Source organism: Metopolophium dirhodum, chromosome 1 (genome assembly GCF_019925205.1).
Source record: "Metopolophium dirhodum isolate CAU chromosome 1, ASM1992520v1, whole genome shotgun sequence".
Lineage (NCBI taxonomy): Eukaryota > Metazoa > Arthropoda > Insecta > Hemiptera > Aphididae > Metopolophium > Metopolophium dirhodum.
Window position 1 is genome coordinate 39,201,962 of NC_083560.1, and position 17,359 is coordinate 39,219,320.

The 17,359-nt window shown below is 27.1% G+C and overlaps 1 protein-coding gene and 2 pseudogenes across 1 annotated transcript; all 3 read right to left on the reverse strand.

Annotated features, from left to right (window-relative positions):
- Window positions 1-1,887: 1,887 nt before the first annotated feature.
- Window positions 1,888-3,834, reverse strand: LOC132938158 (uncharacterized; annotated as a pseudogene).
- Window positions 3,835-4,142: 308 nt separating this feature from the next.
- Window positions 4,143-4,732, reverse strand: LOC132938167 (alanine--tRNA ligase, mitochondrial-like; annotated as a pseudogene).
- An 8,775-nt stretch (window positions 4,733-13,507) lies between these two features.
- Window positions 13,508-17,116, reverse strand: LOC132937421 (UTP--glucose-1-phosphate uridylyltransferase-like). Its single transcript, XM_061004240.1, has 8 exons — window positions 17,069-17,116; window positions 16,758-17,000; window positions 15,743-15,925; window positions 15,470-15,675; window positions 15,327-15,402; window positions 14,057-14,477; window positions 13,703-13,974; window positions 13,508-13,627 (listed from the first exon to the last, which is right to left on the reverse strand). The coding sequence occupies exons 1-8, from the start codon at window positions 17,078-17,080 to the stop codon at window positions 13,520-13,522; spliced, it is 1,521 nt and encodes a 506-aa protein (XP_060860223.1). The 5' UTR covers window positions 17,081-17,116; the 3' UTR covers window positions 13,508-13,519.
- Between the last annotated feature and the right edge of the window lie 243 nt (window positions 17,117-17,359).

A 17,359-nucleotide genomic window follows, 5' to 3' on the forward strand; every position in this document is an offset into this window, starting at 1 on the left:
GCTATTAAAAGAGAGAACTTTGTTCCTATTTGTTTTAGCAACAGTTGTAGCAAACACTTTACAAAGAACAACTTTTACCAAGCATACTTTAGGAAGTTATTGAAAGAAACGTCGGTATCTAGTATCTTTAATAGTGATTCTGTGAGTAAAATAAAGCTGACTTATTTTAGTACAAATTCACCTTCTCCAAAATTAATAGATCAGACCACTGAAAATAGTAAGTCTTATATCAAATTATTAGGTTTATGTCAAGTATAATAATTTGTTTTTATAGATAATGTTGACTCAGTGTCAACAATAAGTAGATTAAAATATTCTAGCACAATAAGTTCAGAAAACTATGATGTTTTGGATTTGTCAATAAAATATACAATTTTTTTGATCAGTAATCACCACCTCCGAATTATAATGTGGAAACGCTATGTACAAATACAATTTAATTATAATGTTTTTCTTAATTGCCATCTTGATTACTAGTTTATGCTTGTGTTTAATGATATTATGAAATCCTAAATTAGTTCGATTTGATTAATTAAATATAAAAAAAAATTTTTAAATTATTTATTATTTTTCAAATTGATGATTTAGATTGTACGCCAATACACAAATTGAAGAGGAAACGCTTACAAATGAAGTTGAAACTCCTATTAAAAGAGGATTAAGGAATAAAGTTAATCTTCTTCAACAAAAAGTTAGTAGGCAAAACAAAAAAATAACCAACATTGAGGTTTGTTTATAGTATATTTAATAATTAAACTTTTGCACAAGAGCTGTTTATTGCATAATAAAGATTAGGAATGTATCTTACACAAAGATTATAATTAAACAAATATAACATAATACACAAAACAGTAACACAGTATACATAATTGTTGAATATATTAATTACATTATTTAGATGTTAATGGAAACAATTAAGTCCTCAGCTGATACTGAGACAACACAAATAATTGGTAAAAATTTTACAAGTGTTTTCCTAGAAGATTTAGTTAGAAACAGTAATGTCCCACCTTCAGGAAAACGGTACAGTGACGATGTTAAACAATTTACCACTACACTTAACTTTTATTCACCTAAAGCATATGATTTTGTAAGGTAATATGTGATGATTATATTAAACATTTGTATTCTACACAATTTATTTCAATGTCACATTCTAAAAATAAGATAAATGTTCAGGTCTTCAATACATTTGCCAAATCCAAGTGCAATTAACTGGCTTTCAAATGTAAATGTAAATACTGGATTTGTAAGCGATGTGTTAATGGAAATGGGTAAATTTGAAGATGTTGATAAATACTGATGCTTGATAATATAAGACTCTATGAGCATAAAGAAAGAAGTACATTGGGATAAAGCTACCAACAGGTATTCATTATTCCTTTATATTATATTTTAAATACTAATTGTGCTTATTACATAATGTGTAGATATGTTGTATATTATGATTACGGAAATAATTTAAAAATTGAAAACTGTGAACAACCAGCATCTGAAGTATTGGTATTTATGTTATCAAGCTTAAAGAAAGCGTGGAAATGGCCTATAGGCTATTGGTTTGTGGATAAGACAAAATCATCAGTGCAGGCCCAGTTAATTCGTTTTGCAGTGTCAGAATGTCAAATTTATTGATATTAATGTGTTAAGTGTAACATGTGATGGTGCATACGCCAATTTTAGTTCTTTTCAAATATTAAAATGTAATTTAAACCAAACTTTTGAATATTTAATTTTAAATATTGATTCAAATACACCAAATATTAACTTGACTCCAGATGCTTGTCATAACATTAAGTTGGCAAGAAATGCTTTAGGTACATTCAAGGCATTCAAAGATTAAGATGGAAACTTAATAGAATGGAGATACATAGAACAACTTAGTAAACTTCAAAGTGAGATTGGGTTCAAATGTACAAATAAGTTGAGCACATCACACATTAACTGGAATGCAAACCGCATGAAGATGAAGTTGGCCGCACAAACGTTGAGAAGTGCTATAGCTGATTCATTGCAGTATCTGTAAAATACATCAGATCATTTTAAAAATTGTGACCCAACAATTAAATTTTTATGTGTAGTTGATAAAATTTTTATTTTCTTAAATAGTATAAATAATAGTTTAAAATCTAGAGAAGTTTTTTCTATTCTTTCATGGTTCAATAAAATAGAATCATCAAAAATATCTTCGCTATTAACTATTAACCCAGATTTTAACTTTGATTCTAACAAGTCTAACTTTGCATCAATCCTTTTTACATAAGCAAGAGTTGTTGATATTTTTTCAATCAAAATATTTATCTGATAATTCTGTTCATTAGGAATTTGATCAACTATAAAAATGTTAAGTGTAGAAAATAAATGGGAAGTAAATATAAATTCTATTCACTTAATAATTAGAAGTGTGGTTTTACTAAGTAAAATGTACGTGTACCATAATTTTATTTTATTTTTTCAAAACGCACCATAGTAAATAAAAATGAAGATAGAATAATTATTAAATTTAGAATAAATTTGAAAACAATGGAAATTAATTTTAGTTTAATTTTATTTAAAACATAAAAACTTGGGAGTTAAAAAAATTTTTTTCAAGAATTCCAACATCAAAAATGTTAGGTATCATTTTATTATAAAATGTTTAGTTTTAGAAAAATATAATCAATTAATAGTAAATGAATAAAAATAAAAATTAATTTTATAATTTTGTATAGTAAACAGTAATTGATAATTATAGATTTAAAAACTTTACATCTTATGAACATTGATAAGTTAAAAATATATACGTACATGACAGAACACCATTATCTGATTCATGCAGTGGCATTAGTTCATGACATTGATCTTCTTACAGTTCATAACAACCACTTGTAGCATCTAAACATTTTAGTTTATTTATTACAACATAAATAGGACACTAATGAGTACTATTAATTTAGAATTTCAGTACATACTAGATATGGTTTGATATTTTGATAGAATTTTTCTCGAATCGTTTTAGTAGATTCTACGTTTAAGTTTACAAAGGAATTATAATTTTTTTTTCTGGTGTTTTTATTTTTATTGGGCTCATTGGAGTATTGCTGCATTCTAAAACAGAAAAAGTACAAATGAGCATACCACAATTATACAAGTATCCTGTAAGTACATAATTTTAACTATTTAAATATTTAAATATTTTGAACAAGTCTATATTTAAATATGAGGGATAAGATTTAAAACATTAGAATTTGTTTGAATCCTAAGAACATTCTTTATATGCGATTAGTCAGACATCAGTTAAATACGTTTATGGATTATTCATTTCTTTAAATCATTTATAATTTACCTATGTCTGTTGTTTGTCAATACAATTATAATAAAAGTTCAACATACATTATAGTAGTAACTATAGCTTATTTTATCAATATTAATGGTAATAAGTAATAATCAATATTAATTGTTTTATTGGTTAGTTCATATTTATCGTTGATATATATTTTGTGATTAAGTAATAACTTACTACTGTCACTCTCGTCTTGAGTATTGTTATTACTATATGGTTTTTTTTTCTAAGACACCTGTAACCTCTATCACATTCAGAATCTGAGGCTGAAGCTGATTTAAAATTTTTTTTTTCTTTTATAGCAGCATCATCATAAGTGTCTAAGTAAATATAAAATACCCAACATTGATTATTGATATAAGATATAACTTTTGACTGGATAACATATTATCCGAGAGTGCAAAAGTAATCATTTGCCCATGGTCTGCTAACTCGATAGTAAGTATCCAAACTAAATCTGTATCGTAAGTAGATGTTTTATCATGCAGCACCATTGTCAAGCGTTCCAATCCCATTCCAGTATCTATAAAATAATTTGGTAACTTGCGCAAAGTATTTTTTTCTCTACATATAATCTAATTCATTAATGGTTAACTTAAAATCAATTTTAATGAAAAAGAAAAAAACTACCGAGAATATTGTATGAAAACAATGTTTCAAAGTTCAATAAGATTTTTCCCACCAGAAAGAGGATAATGTGTATTTCTGTATAAGGTCCACTAGGTCATGTCTCTCCTATTTCTCAAAAATTATCATTTACTCCATTCATAAAAATATCATCTGTTACAATACACAAATATTAAATAATGTCAAGTTTCTTAGTTTATAGGTAAATAAGCAATATTAACCCAATATGTTTCCATATCTGAAGAGTTTCATTATCAGCTTCTATGTCAAGTGTTCTATCACCATTAAATATGGTACAATATAATTGCTCAGTGGGTTTGTTTAAGGGTGGCAAAATCAATAAATTCCAAGCCAGATGACATGCTTCTGCTTATAAAAGTAAAGTTTTACAGATTAGTCAAACACAATTTAAATTAATTCCGACCTTGCCATAGTGTCCAAAAGACCAGTTTCCAAGCATTTCAAAGAATGTATGATGGTAACCATCAGAACCAACAATATCCAAATCAGTGTGTTTAGTACCAATCCTTATACAATTTTAGTAATTGGCAACACATTTGGCTGCTAATGTTCTTTGACCAAGTAACATACTCTAAAACTAGGTAATTAAAAAAAAAATCATCAATACATTTTTCTGTATAATTATAATATGCTTACTTGACACATGCTAGCATTTACAAAGGCTATCGTAGGATTATTGTATGGTACAACTGCTGGACTAGCTTTAATGTACTTATGATCGTTCTCTTTCACAAAATAATCAATGAATCGTTAACGTATATTCATTTGAACACCGTTATTCTACATTCCTGTGGAAGACGCCAGACAAATATTTTAGTAAATTGTAAATTTTTAACTAGTAAGTAATAACAATTTTAAAACTGAACGAGAGAACCAGAATACCAGATGCAATTATATACCTTTTCTATGAGAGCAGACGTGATATGTCTAGAGAGCCTCTTACAGCTTCACTGCCTCGGAGATCAGAGCCTCAAACCCTCTTATAATAGTCTAGTGCTCCCGAAGTCCAGTTCCGGTACTTGATAGGGAGATACCATGACAAAATATAGTTGGATAAATATATATTTGCCATGGGTTGATACTAGCGAGTTGGGGTCAATAGCCAATTTGTACAATTCTGGCAATGGGCAATCATGGGCATAGATAATAATGATAATGTTATCAGCTGTATGCGTTCTGGCGTGCTCTACTCGGGCCTGAGTAAAAAGATAAGGTTCTTCATGAAAAAGTAACTAGATGGGGATGCAGTCGTGGCTTGTATAGGAATTTATTATTTACCACTATAATATTATTGGCGGCAAACAAAACTCGTCTTTTTCTGAGCATTCCCACTAACTAACCAGCCCCAACGCAACTCTCGTGGAACAGAGTATACAGGGTGATTCTTTTATCAAACAACACTCATTATTTGAAAAAGTATTGACTTTTTTCAAAATTTTTTTTTTCAAAATTGTAGATTTACGCTGTTCTAGAATTGAATATTTTTTTTATATTTTTCACCCTTATATTTATTAGGTAAACCACCATCAACTTTTGATTTTCAAATGGTAACCTATACTTAAAATTTCATTATTGAATAAAACTATTTTTTTCATTAATTATTACGTTCAAATTTTCATTTTTCGTTAATCCGTTGATGAGATATTGTTCCTCAAAGTTGGGTGGTTTTGGGAGGTAGTTATTGTGTGTAAATGTGTTATACCTCGTCAGTAGATATTATCTCTACTAGGATTTTTATGTCTCAGGGTTAAAAGATATTACACTTTTCAAATCAGTTCATAAAGTACTTAGAGCCCCTAAATGTATTTTATTATGCCGATTTTTCTGGGAGTCACACAGTTTTACCCCACAATTTTGAAAAAAAAAAATTTTGAAAAAAGTCAATACTTTTTCAAATAATGAGTGTTGTTTGATAAAAGAATCACCCTGTAGTGTATTATAATATTATATATGACAAATTAAATAATTTGTCATGGTATTATACATTTATATTTTATTTTATACTGAATAATTTATACAGTTCAGTGAGCATAGGCGCATAGCACTAATATAGTCCTATATAATTAGAAATGTTAGGTATAGGGGACCAAGTAGTTATTATTAAAACATAAACAGTAGAAATAGAGATCACGCAATTTTATTTTATAAATATTTACTATCATTTATGGAGTGTTTAATATATTTATAAAATAAATGTTTTATACTTGAATTCAATGATAAATCATTGTATACGAAAAACCAGTGTTGGGAAAGTTCCTTTTAAAAAGGAACTCGTTCCCGTTCCTCGTTCCTACTGTAAGAAAGGAACTCGTTCCCGTTCCTCTTTCCTGTCCCGAAAAAAGAACGCGTTCCCGTTCCTTTTTAAAAAGGAACGCGTTCCCGTTCCTTCATGTTCCTTTTTTTGCAATTTGAGTGGTGGTCAATGGTGTATTTTGCGAACAATTTTTAAGTCAGAAATAATCGAACCGAGAGAGTTAACCGATTATTTCTGACTTAAAAATTTTTCGCAAAAAAACACCATTGACCACCACTGAAATCGGTTAACTCACTCCTTTCTAGGAGCACCGATTTTTAACAAAAATGATTTGTCTTAGATTTTTTTTGTTATAATTCAAAAGTTGTATAGCGTAGACTTGAAACTTTATATATATACATTCATATTGCATAATTGCATAATATTATACATGTATATTACTATAGTAGTATAGTATACAGTGTATAGTGTGTACTATACACGATACACCACACATAGAGATATGCTATAAGTTATAGGCTTATAGCCCATAGGAGTATAGGACATAGTATGATACAATAATCTGTTTTTTTTTTTTAATTCAATTTATTTGAAAAAATATTTTTATACTGACATTTTGTTTTGTTTGAGAAGAACTAATTTGGCGCGCGGAACCGGAAACGACCCGGAACACGACACGTAGTCGACCGACGGCGTCGCGGCTCAGTTTTGGCGCGGAAACACACTATATGCGCTTCATAAAATATACTGTGGCACTCAACGTGTTAAAATTTTTTCATTATTTGAGGAACGGAAATTTTCGTTCAAGTTCCTTCAAAATAGGAACTCGTTCCCGTTCCTCGTTCCTATATTTTAAATGGAACGCGTTCCGAGCTTCGTTCCTATAAAAGGAACGCGTTCCTTCCCAACACTGCGAAAAACTTTTTGAACGGAGATGTTGTGTCAGCCGGCAGCCTAGCATACTTGTATACATAATCCAATTTAATAATTTATAGTTTATAGTTTCATAATTTTAAATTAATAAAAATCGAAAAATCTCATGTCTATAGATAGTGTAACTCTTCAGTGAACTTTTTTTTTTGATTGAGGTAATAAAACTTGTTGGGAACCTTCTACTAAAATTTCGAATGTTAGCTATGAAAAGAATAACTTTTATGAATTTCAAACTGAAAAAAATTACAAAATTTAAAATAAATAGCTCATAAAAAGTCAAAATTGTTTGAAAATTTTAATATGTATGAAAAATGCTAATATAAAGTTGTGGTGAACATTTTAAAAGTCTACGAATATTATTTTTGGAAATATAATAAAATCTCAAAAATCGATTAATGGAAATTCGATTATTTACCGCTGAATATCAAATATTATACAAATTATAAATTTTAACGGACATGAAAAATTAATATTCCGTTTAAGTATACTTATTTTTTTGTTATAAGTAGAAAAAACTTATGTGAAATCTTCTATTAAAATTTTTAATCTTAGATATGAAAAAAAAAATCAACTAAAAATGTGAACTGAAAAATTATTTACAACATTTTAAAAATTTCTCAGGGCTACAAATAGGTTATAAATAGGTCAAAACAAGTCAAAATTGTTTGAACATCTATGGAAAATTATCATTTTAACATTTGGTGAAAATGTCAAGTATACCTATCTAGAATTATTCGTTTTGGATAAAATATCAAAAATTGATAGGTCAAATTCGTTAATTTACCGAAGAAAATCCAATATTGTAAACATTTTAAATTCAAATGCTCATAAAAAATTAACATTACTTTCCGGGGAACTTTTTTTGTTGCTTATGCTAGGAAAATATGTGGGAAATCTTCTATCGAAATGAATATAATAAGCAGTGAAAGGAAAAACTTTTATGAATTCCCAATAAAAAAATAGTTTGAACATTTTTGTCAACATTTGAACTTTAAATGTATATAAAAAATAATTGATACTTTGTCTCTTTAGTATTTAAAATTTATAAGGAAACTAGCATTATATTTTAAAGCTTTCTTACTAAGTGAAAACGTTTTTATCAAGAATAGTTAAAAAAAATTGTTTATGGTTGTAAGTTATAACTAGCTCAAAAAGAGTCAAAATATTAAAAAACACCAATATTCTAATAAAATTATTATTAACAATACCAATTAAACCAAATATTAAACGAATATTTAAATACCATTTATGGAAAATGTTAATATAAATATTTGGTGAAAATTTCAAGTGTCATTTTTCACGGACATACATTTTTAAGTTACACAAAAAAAAAAAAATATTTCAAAGATTTCTTGACGCTTTCTAAAACTACTTGGAATTCTAAATTTTACCTTCCAAAAGTAACAACTAGATTCACTTTTCTTTCAGAAAAAATGCTGATCTCGAAAATTAGAACATTTTTAATATCCAAAATGTTTTTGACGGCTGGCGTGGATCTAGGGGGGGGGGGTAAGTCGCGGGAGTCACCCCGTCCCCAACATAACACCAAGATTATGTTTTTTGTGATTATTGAAAAATTAATACAATATGCATAAATTGCGTATTTGGTTTATTTGAGACATTTTTTTTCACACTAAAAATGTGGTAGTATAATATAATATTACCTTATGTGTACCTATTCATTAAAACATAAATCTACATCACAACTTGTTCATAAAATCATTATTTACATCAAAATTCTTACTTCTAAGAATATTAAAAGCGATTATAAACTGATTGACAATACGAGTATTGTTAGGGTCACGTAAGGCTATTTTACTAGAGAGTAAATATAAAAATAATCTCGCTTTGGTCAATATTCAAAAAAATATATCAATAGATGTTGATGAGATTTTATTTATTGGGTAAAAATGCGTGAAATTTTAATATAAAGCTCATGATATATTGTTATAATATAAGTTGATAAATATTAAAAAACATATGCAATATTTAGATTTTTAACAAAGTTTATCAAATTTAAAATTTAATAATTGTTTTGTAGTAAAAAGTTTATAAAATGTTAAACTTTAATAGCAAATGATTGACAATTTAAAACAAGTTTCCACGTAAATAGGTATATATAAATTTATTCACAATAATATCATCAAATATACTTAGTAATAATATAGGCTGTCATCTGCCCGTTTTCGCTCAGAATCGTTTTTCCTATACATTGAACTTTAAATGCTAATAAAAAAAAATGTTGACTATGGGTTTTTAATATTTTTTATCCGTCCTTGAAACAATATATTAGGAGGCTTCTATTAACTTATCAAGCTTTTTTACCTAACAATTAATATTTTATAGATACTTACACAACAAAAATCTAAAAAAAATTGGAAACTGAAAATGTCCGTAAATAACTCAAAATAAGTAAATATTTTTAAAACTTTATGGTGTATAGAAAATTCTAATATTCAGTCAAAATTGCATGCACGTAGATTTGTTTTAAAGTTACATCAAAAACAAAAATCAATTTTGCGTAAAAATTCCCATTTTTCCTTAATTTTTCTTTTGTTTTTACGGCGTTTTGGAAAATTACTGGAAAATGTTCACTTTTGGCCACCTAAAGTACCAACTAAATTCCCTGTCCTATCATAAAAGATACTGTTGAAGAAAATCAAAGCACTTTTACTGTCCTAAAAGGAGATGACAGACACAAAAAAAAATAAAAAACACATGTAACATAACAAATAATACACGATATTATATTATTGTGATCTGTTTCGTCTTTAGGTATATTAGATAACATAAAGATTAGTTAAAGATTAACATATAAATTAAATATATAAATCAATGTAATAAGTTTTATTAAAATACGATGCGATCTTGAAACCGCATTTCATCCTGAACAAGTTAAAAAAATAGTAACCAGGTGGCCACTCTTATTTTAAAACGCAATATGCATTTCTAAACACTTATTAAAAAAAGCATACATAATCCGTACAGTATAAATATATGAACATGATATATGGTTATTACTTACAATGTATATAGATATATAATACATAGTATCTAAATATTAACGAATGGTGTAACATATTATATTATAATATACGATAAAGGGATATGGTTCTTGGAACGACTAGGCGTGAGGATATACGGATAATAAATTGACATACGTCCTGTGTGGACCACGGATAAGTCAGTAGATAGGGGGAAGGTAGGAGAGTAAGGAAGCCTTATAAAACCAGAACCGAAACGGCCTCTGACTAGGCTTACATATTTCCCATCGTACACGCGAGCACCTTTGCGAGAGACAGCATAACGATTTTGTCAGTTTGGACTTATTTCTGAAGAACATTTTAAATATACAACTTAAACATTTCAATAAAGTCTTATTATTTATCAATCAACCTAAGAATCCTCTCATCAACGGTCTTGCTACCTGCAACCAATAAGCTAAGCAATTAAGGACATTAGTTTATTACACACACATCATTGTCAAACCAATACATTCATCGCTCCGCTGAGAATCTAAAATATGCTTATCAAATCTTCCAATTATTTTATTCGGTAATTTTATATTTACTTTTTAAATATTTAAGTTAGAATTTCTTGTTCATGCTGTTTATACCTACTCACCAATTAGAATTTCCGTTGCATACTTCGAAAACATTTTCGCCAGTATTCGATCATAGGCCACCTGCGCACCTTCTCACATTTATTAATTTGGATTTGGGGCCAAAAATTTAACTTGAAGAATAAGGAGACTATTGATCTGATTTCAATAAATAAAATATAAGTTTTGCTAAAATATTAGCTAGGTAGGTATTATAATATATGTTCCGTCATATTTTATTTATAGTATAAAAATATAGCGTGCAGTATTTTTTTTAGATTTTGAGCGGAGCGAGGAAGCTAGTGGTTTTACAATGGTGTCTATTTATTTATTTTTTTTTTTTATCCTGTATACAAAATTTCTACTAGAAGGAGTGCTTTGATTTTATATTTTAGCGAATTGGATCAATATGGTACCTACTTTAGAAAGGTCATTTTTCGATTCTCTCAATAGTTATTTAATGTCACTGGAAAAAACCACTAACAAATTACAAAATATCGCTAAAATTGGAATTTTCATTTCTAACGCTTTGTATATCATCATAGAAACGAATAAAAAATACTAATATTATAATATTAATTCAACTTACAGGATATAATAAATAATATCTATATAAAATATCCAGTCTGACAAACCATCATATCCGCTCAAAATCGTTTTTCTTATACAATGATATTATATCATTGAATTTAAGTTTAATATAATCCATTATAAGTTGACCCACTTGTAACCTACTGTACAGCAGAGCCAATGGCATCCATATTCAAAAATCCAGGGGGGGGGGGGGTGTCCGGGTACAATGTATTTTTCAATAATATTGATCTTTCTGTTAATCTGTTAATTGCTTTATGTAAATTTACGTAGCATAATTATATTATATGACTCAATGACTGTATTTATCAATTCACCATATCTATATAATTATGTATAAAATAAATAAGAGTAGGTAGTTCAATTTCTAACAAAATGTAAATATATAACATAAATAATTCACTTTATTAATTATAAAACTGTAAAATTTTTTATTTTTTGGAATATTCGTCTACAACATTTTGAATTACATTTAATTCATCAATTTTCTGTCTATGTATACTAAGTATTATATACTTAAGTAATATAATACTCACGTTGAATCTTGTTTTAAATTTTAAATTCTTAGTTATACAAATTGAACATTTGAACTTTAAATGCTTATAAAATAAAAATTGTGCCTGTGTTTTTGATAACTACAAATTGCTTAAATTAATCTACACAATATTTTGAAAATGCTATTATGTACAGGAAATAATAATAAACAAAACAGTGAAAAGTGTCAATTTTCTACGAATAAAACTTTTTAAATAACAACTAAAAAGAAAAGTCCATTTTGTTAAAAACTTTGTTTTTTTCCAGAGTATTTAAAATACGATGACAATTTTACTTTTGACCTCACGTTCCAGACCCTTCTTCCTTATCAAAGCAGGAACTTACTCCGTATTCAGTTCCTCTATAAAAATATCTCGTTTCAATTTTCTTTACAAGTTATAAAAAAAAATTATGTTTTAGAATAATATGTTTTTTATTTGTAACGTTAAACAACGATCAATGAATTAAACGTAAACCAACTAAAAATGTTTTTTATTTATCATCTCATAGAAACGAAATAAAATGACGTATTAAAATTTAAAATTTAAAGAACCTGTAATGTTCCTAAAAAAAAAGAATTCATTAATTTTCTTTTTTCTTTATCTCTATAAAAGCAGTTCCAAGCTTCGTTCCAATAAAGATAACTCATAATCCATTCCTTCTCAACACTGACTATTTTATATTTTAGTAATAACTAAGACAGTTAGTTAAAACATTTTCAGCAAATGCATTTATTCAATTATTGGTATTTTTTGGTGCTGTCTCTGAAAAATTCCAAGTTCACCACGTCAGTCACTAGTGTCTCTAGACACAAAAATTAAACTTAAAAGTTAAAAGTTAAAACATATCATTGTAAAACCTTTACATTCATCTAAACTAGTAATCTTATAGTGGTATAATCGTTATAGTGTAATAGAATTGCATTCAAAAACTAATTGTTAGTGTTGTTTCTGTGTTTATTTGCATTTCTATGGCTTCAATAGGTTTTTATGGTTTCTTGTCATTCTTTTTTCTTTTTTTATTTGCCACTGTCTCATATAGAAACAAGCCACTGAGAAGTAGTCAATGTAAATTGATAATAAATTATAATATGTTCAAATATTTAAAATTAATTAATTTTAATTTTAGGGAAAAGAATTGTACTATGAATTTATTTATATAATAAATAAAAAATAATGATACATAATATATTTTATACATATAATATAGTAAATAATATATAATAGGTATGAGCACTTCATTTTGAAATTAAACCAATAGGTCGATTTTAGATGATCACTGATCACACACAAGCCTTGTGACTTGTACCTTTTAAATTAAGAAGTATATATAAAAAAAACAATAATTGGATTTAAAAACTATTGATTTATTTTGATTATAATAATAATTATGTATGTGAAATATAATATGCATACGAAAAAATGGCAAGCAGTAAAAAAAATTAACACAACATGTTAAATCAATAATTTATTCTTAAAACATTTTGATAGCATGGCAATAATTAGATCTCCCCATTTCCCAATATAACAATTATTGTAAATAATTAAATAAAACAATAAATATACATATCTAAAACAATACTATAAATGTTAAAAAATGTTGTAATATTTCAAATGATAAGTAGTAATATGCAATTTTTTTAATGATCGAGTATTCTCAGATTTCCAGACACTATCTTGTTCTCGAGTGTTGCATTTGAAGGGATGTCGATTCTATCACCATGATTTGCGATTATAATAACAGTTCCCTAAAATCAGTACATTATATTATAAATAATATTTTATCTTACTCACAATACATAATTACAGAACTGAATTCTTACTTTTAAAGAAACATTTCGACCAAATGTTACGTCACCAGAAACTGTTAGATGATCCAATTCTAGTATATCAGGAATAGTTGCAAAACGAGACAAAAAATCTTTTACTTTGGCAAAATCTTTATCGCCAAGTTTAACTAACGGAGTTGTAGGAAACATTCTCGATGGACTCATTGACAATGATCCATTTTTCATGTGGTATAAGTTGCTCATTACCAATAAAAGATCAGACGTTTTTTTAACTGGTAAGAAACGACTTCTAGGTACATTTATACCTATATTTTTTTCATACAGAAAGAAGAGAATGTTATGATATTTAAAATAATTATTACAAAAATATATTTTAATTTTACATACCAAGACCACGATCAAAAGATTTCATAGCTGCACCAACTGCTGTTTCAAGTTGAATGATATTTAAATTATTGTCCAAGGTTTTGTTATTGACTATAATTTCCAAATTCATAGATCCTTCGTTCAGAACTTTCTCAATAGCATTAAGTTTGATCCATAGGTTGTTAGTATTGAAAAACTTAAATGTTTTTACTGATTTAAATTCTTCAAGATGTTCTTTAGGAACTTGTGCTATTTCCAACAGTCTCAATTTATTCTCATACTGAATTAAAGTACCACCTTTTACATCAGCTTTAGTTTTATTGGTAACTTCCATTACAAATTCAAGGGGATTAGTTCCACTGTCCAATAACATATTGAGGATATTTAGATCAACAGTTGCACCTAAGTTGTCAATGTTTGAGATGAAACAATAATCACGACCCTGATGAATTAATAGTATTATTAATAAAATATAAAAATGGTATTTGGTAGTATTTAGAGCAGTGGTTCCCAACCTATGGTTTGCGAGACATTTTATGGTGGTTCGTGAGTCGTTTAATAAATATAATAATATGATGTACATTTTTATATAATAGTAATTTGCGTTAAATTGTTAAAAGTTTTAAACTTGTAACTAAAATCCATCAATTATAAACATTATTATAAGTCTGCTATAAGAAATAAAATGATTCTTGTTTAAAACAAAAATAAGGTCTAGAATTGCGGTGGTCCGTGACGCATCAAAAGTTTTCTAAGTGTCCGTAGTGTCAAAAGGTTGGGAACCACTAATTTAAAGAATATATATTATATTTGTTTTCCCTGGCAAATGTACACACAACAAAATGAATAAACATTCTACATAATAAATATATAGTCATAGAATAGTCTTTTCTTAAATGGATATCATAATAATATCATAATTTGTCTATCGACACTCATCAAAGCTAAACCACACTTAGTCATTTTTACCAAAATTAGATGAACAAGACTAGTTTCAAAAATTACTAAAGAAGTTATGTTATAACCTGGTGCTCGATGTAGGCTATTATATATACTTATTAAATAAACTAACATTTATTTAATGATAATTCCTTGATTATATAACTATCAAAAAAAAAAAAAAAAAGATTAAAAAATGCTGTGTATGGCACTAATATCTTAATAGTATATTTTTTTATGTTTCCTTAATTTTAACTGTTTTTTTATATGTGAAGAACAGTTTTGAGATCAGAGCTTGCATAAATATTACACAGAGATAACAAATGCTATGCTAATAAATATTAAAACTTACGCTATCAATAAACTTTTGCAATAATCCTGAATTTTTAAAACTATCATAAAAATCTCCGTGACCTGGAGGATACCATCTAAAATAAAACGGAGTAATTTATGTAAAATACAAAATTAAATGTTGATATTATTTATATAACTAACGCTTCAATGTCGCCTTCAACATCACAGTGATGTGCAATTGGTAAAAGCGTTTCTTTAGATACTCGAGGAAAACAGCTTTGGTTAAATGTATATATCTCTACTTGAAGTCCTTTATATTTCCGAATGATTTGTTCTGTATCTTTATCCGTATTAAAAGAGTTCATCAAAACCAATGGTACATTTACATTGTATTTTTTATTTAAGTGCTGTCAAAAAATGGCAAAATTAATGGTGTTATAATGAAAATAATTTTTTTTTATAATATTTACTTACCTCAATTTGTTGAACCGTTAAATCAAGGAAGGTAAGATCATTTCTTACTTGTATAACAGATTTTGGACCTCGGCACCCCATGGATGTACCAAGACCTCCATTAAGCTTAACCACCACCAATTTTTCAAGCTTCGAATGAATATCATCAGGACTTGGTTTTGATAAAGTATCATAATCCTTTATCTATATTACAATGAGAATAATGTATTTATAAAATTAAAAAAGGATATGTGATATATATATGTCCATAGATTACATTAAACTATAATTCAGGGCCATATTTGTATTATATAATTGTACCATATTATATGTATTTATTTTGAAAACGATAATATTTGAGTAACCATCTAATAAAAATTTACTGTTGTGTTTGGGTTATCATGAATTATCAAAGGCACCTGTTAATATTTAATACTGTGTTTGTTTTGTTTATTTTTAATTATATTATTAAATTTATTATAGGTTAAGTTGTGTTATTAAGTTTATCAATCAGGTATAATAACTATAATAAACTTTAACAATAAGTGTGGAATTAATATTTACAAACGCTTTATTTTAAATATTTATAATTTGTGATTATTCAATTAAACAATACATTAGGTACATATATCACAAATACTTGAATAGTTTAATATACACATTATATATCAATATCAGTTATGGCAATCATAATTTATAGGATGCATATTATACATTTAAATAGATATAAAAATGAATTTTCTATTTATTTATTTATATATATTTCTAAATAATTATACAATAGCTTAATGATAAATTTACATTATAATTGTCAAATATCAATGATTTAAAAATATGTTTTGCCTTTTGAATGAACTAATTTTTTTTTTTTTGTTTAATGACAAATAAAAAAATACTATATTGGTTATGATTTTATGAAGTATTAGTCAATTAAAAAAATATTTGATAAACAAACAAAAATTATCTGTAAGTCAAATATTAGGTTGTTAAAACAAGTGAAAATATTTGTATTTCATCCATTATATAATATACTTACAGCATTATCAGGCAATTTTTCAATTCTTTCCCAATCAACTGATGGGCCAGATTCTTCTAGGAAACGTTGAAATAAACGTGAAAACGCCGAAAATTGAGATTTTGCCAAATCTTTTTTATCATCTGATGTAGTTGTAAGCAAAGTGGTCATTTCTTTTTCTATTTGTACCAATGAATCGCGTTGAGTAACTTCTTTGAACTCTTTCAAGTCTGTACTTGATGGTACATGAGAGTGTCCTTTTGGCTGTAAATAAAAAGTCAAAATGTAGGAATAAAAATAAATGTAACTAAATAGAAAAATATTTTGATTACATTATTAAACATGGCATGAATTGTAATTTTATATATTGCGTTGTTATAATTTACTAGGTATACAAATATTCAGCACGCATTATTACCAAGTGTTGTACCTTGGACTAATGTATTTTATAAAATATTGGAGGAAAATAAAATCTCATGGATGAAATAACGTCTTTAGTCCTACTACAATAAATAATTTAGATATTGATAACAAAAATGAGCGTATTTTTTAATAAGCAGCAAAACATTGACGCGGACCCGATGATTGAACCAAGGTTGATCGTGGTCCGGCCGAAGTGTCTG

Excerpts from the sequence above, each read along its gene's own strand:
- LOC132937421 (XM_061004240.1), bottom strand. Across the intron at positions 13,975-14,056 it reads ATCTTTTGATCGTGGTCTTG|GTATAAATGTACCTAGAAGT; the intron begins GTATGTAAAATT and ends AAAAAAATATAG. Across the intron at positions 13,628-13,702 it reads GTCGAAATGTTTCTTTAAAA|GGAACTGTTATTATAATCGC; the intron begins GTAAGAATTCAG and ends TACTGATTTTAG.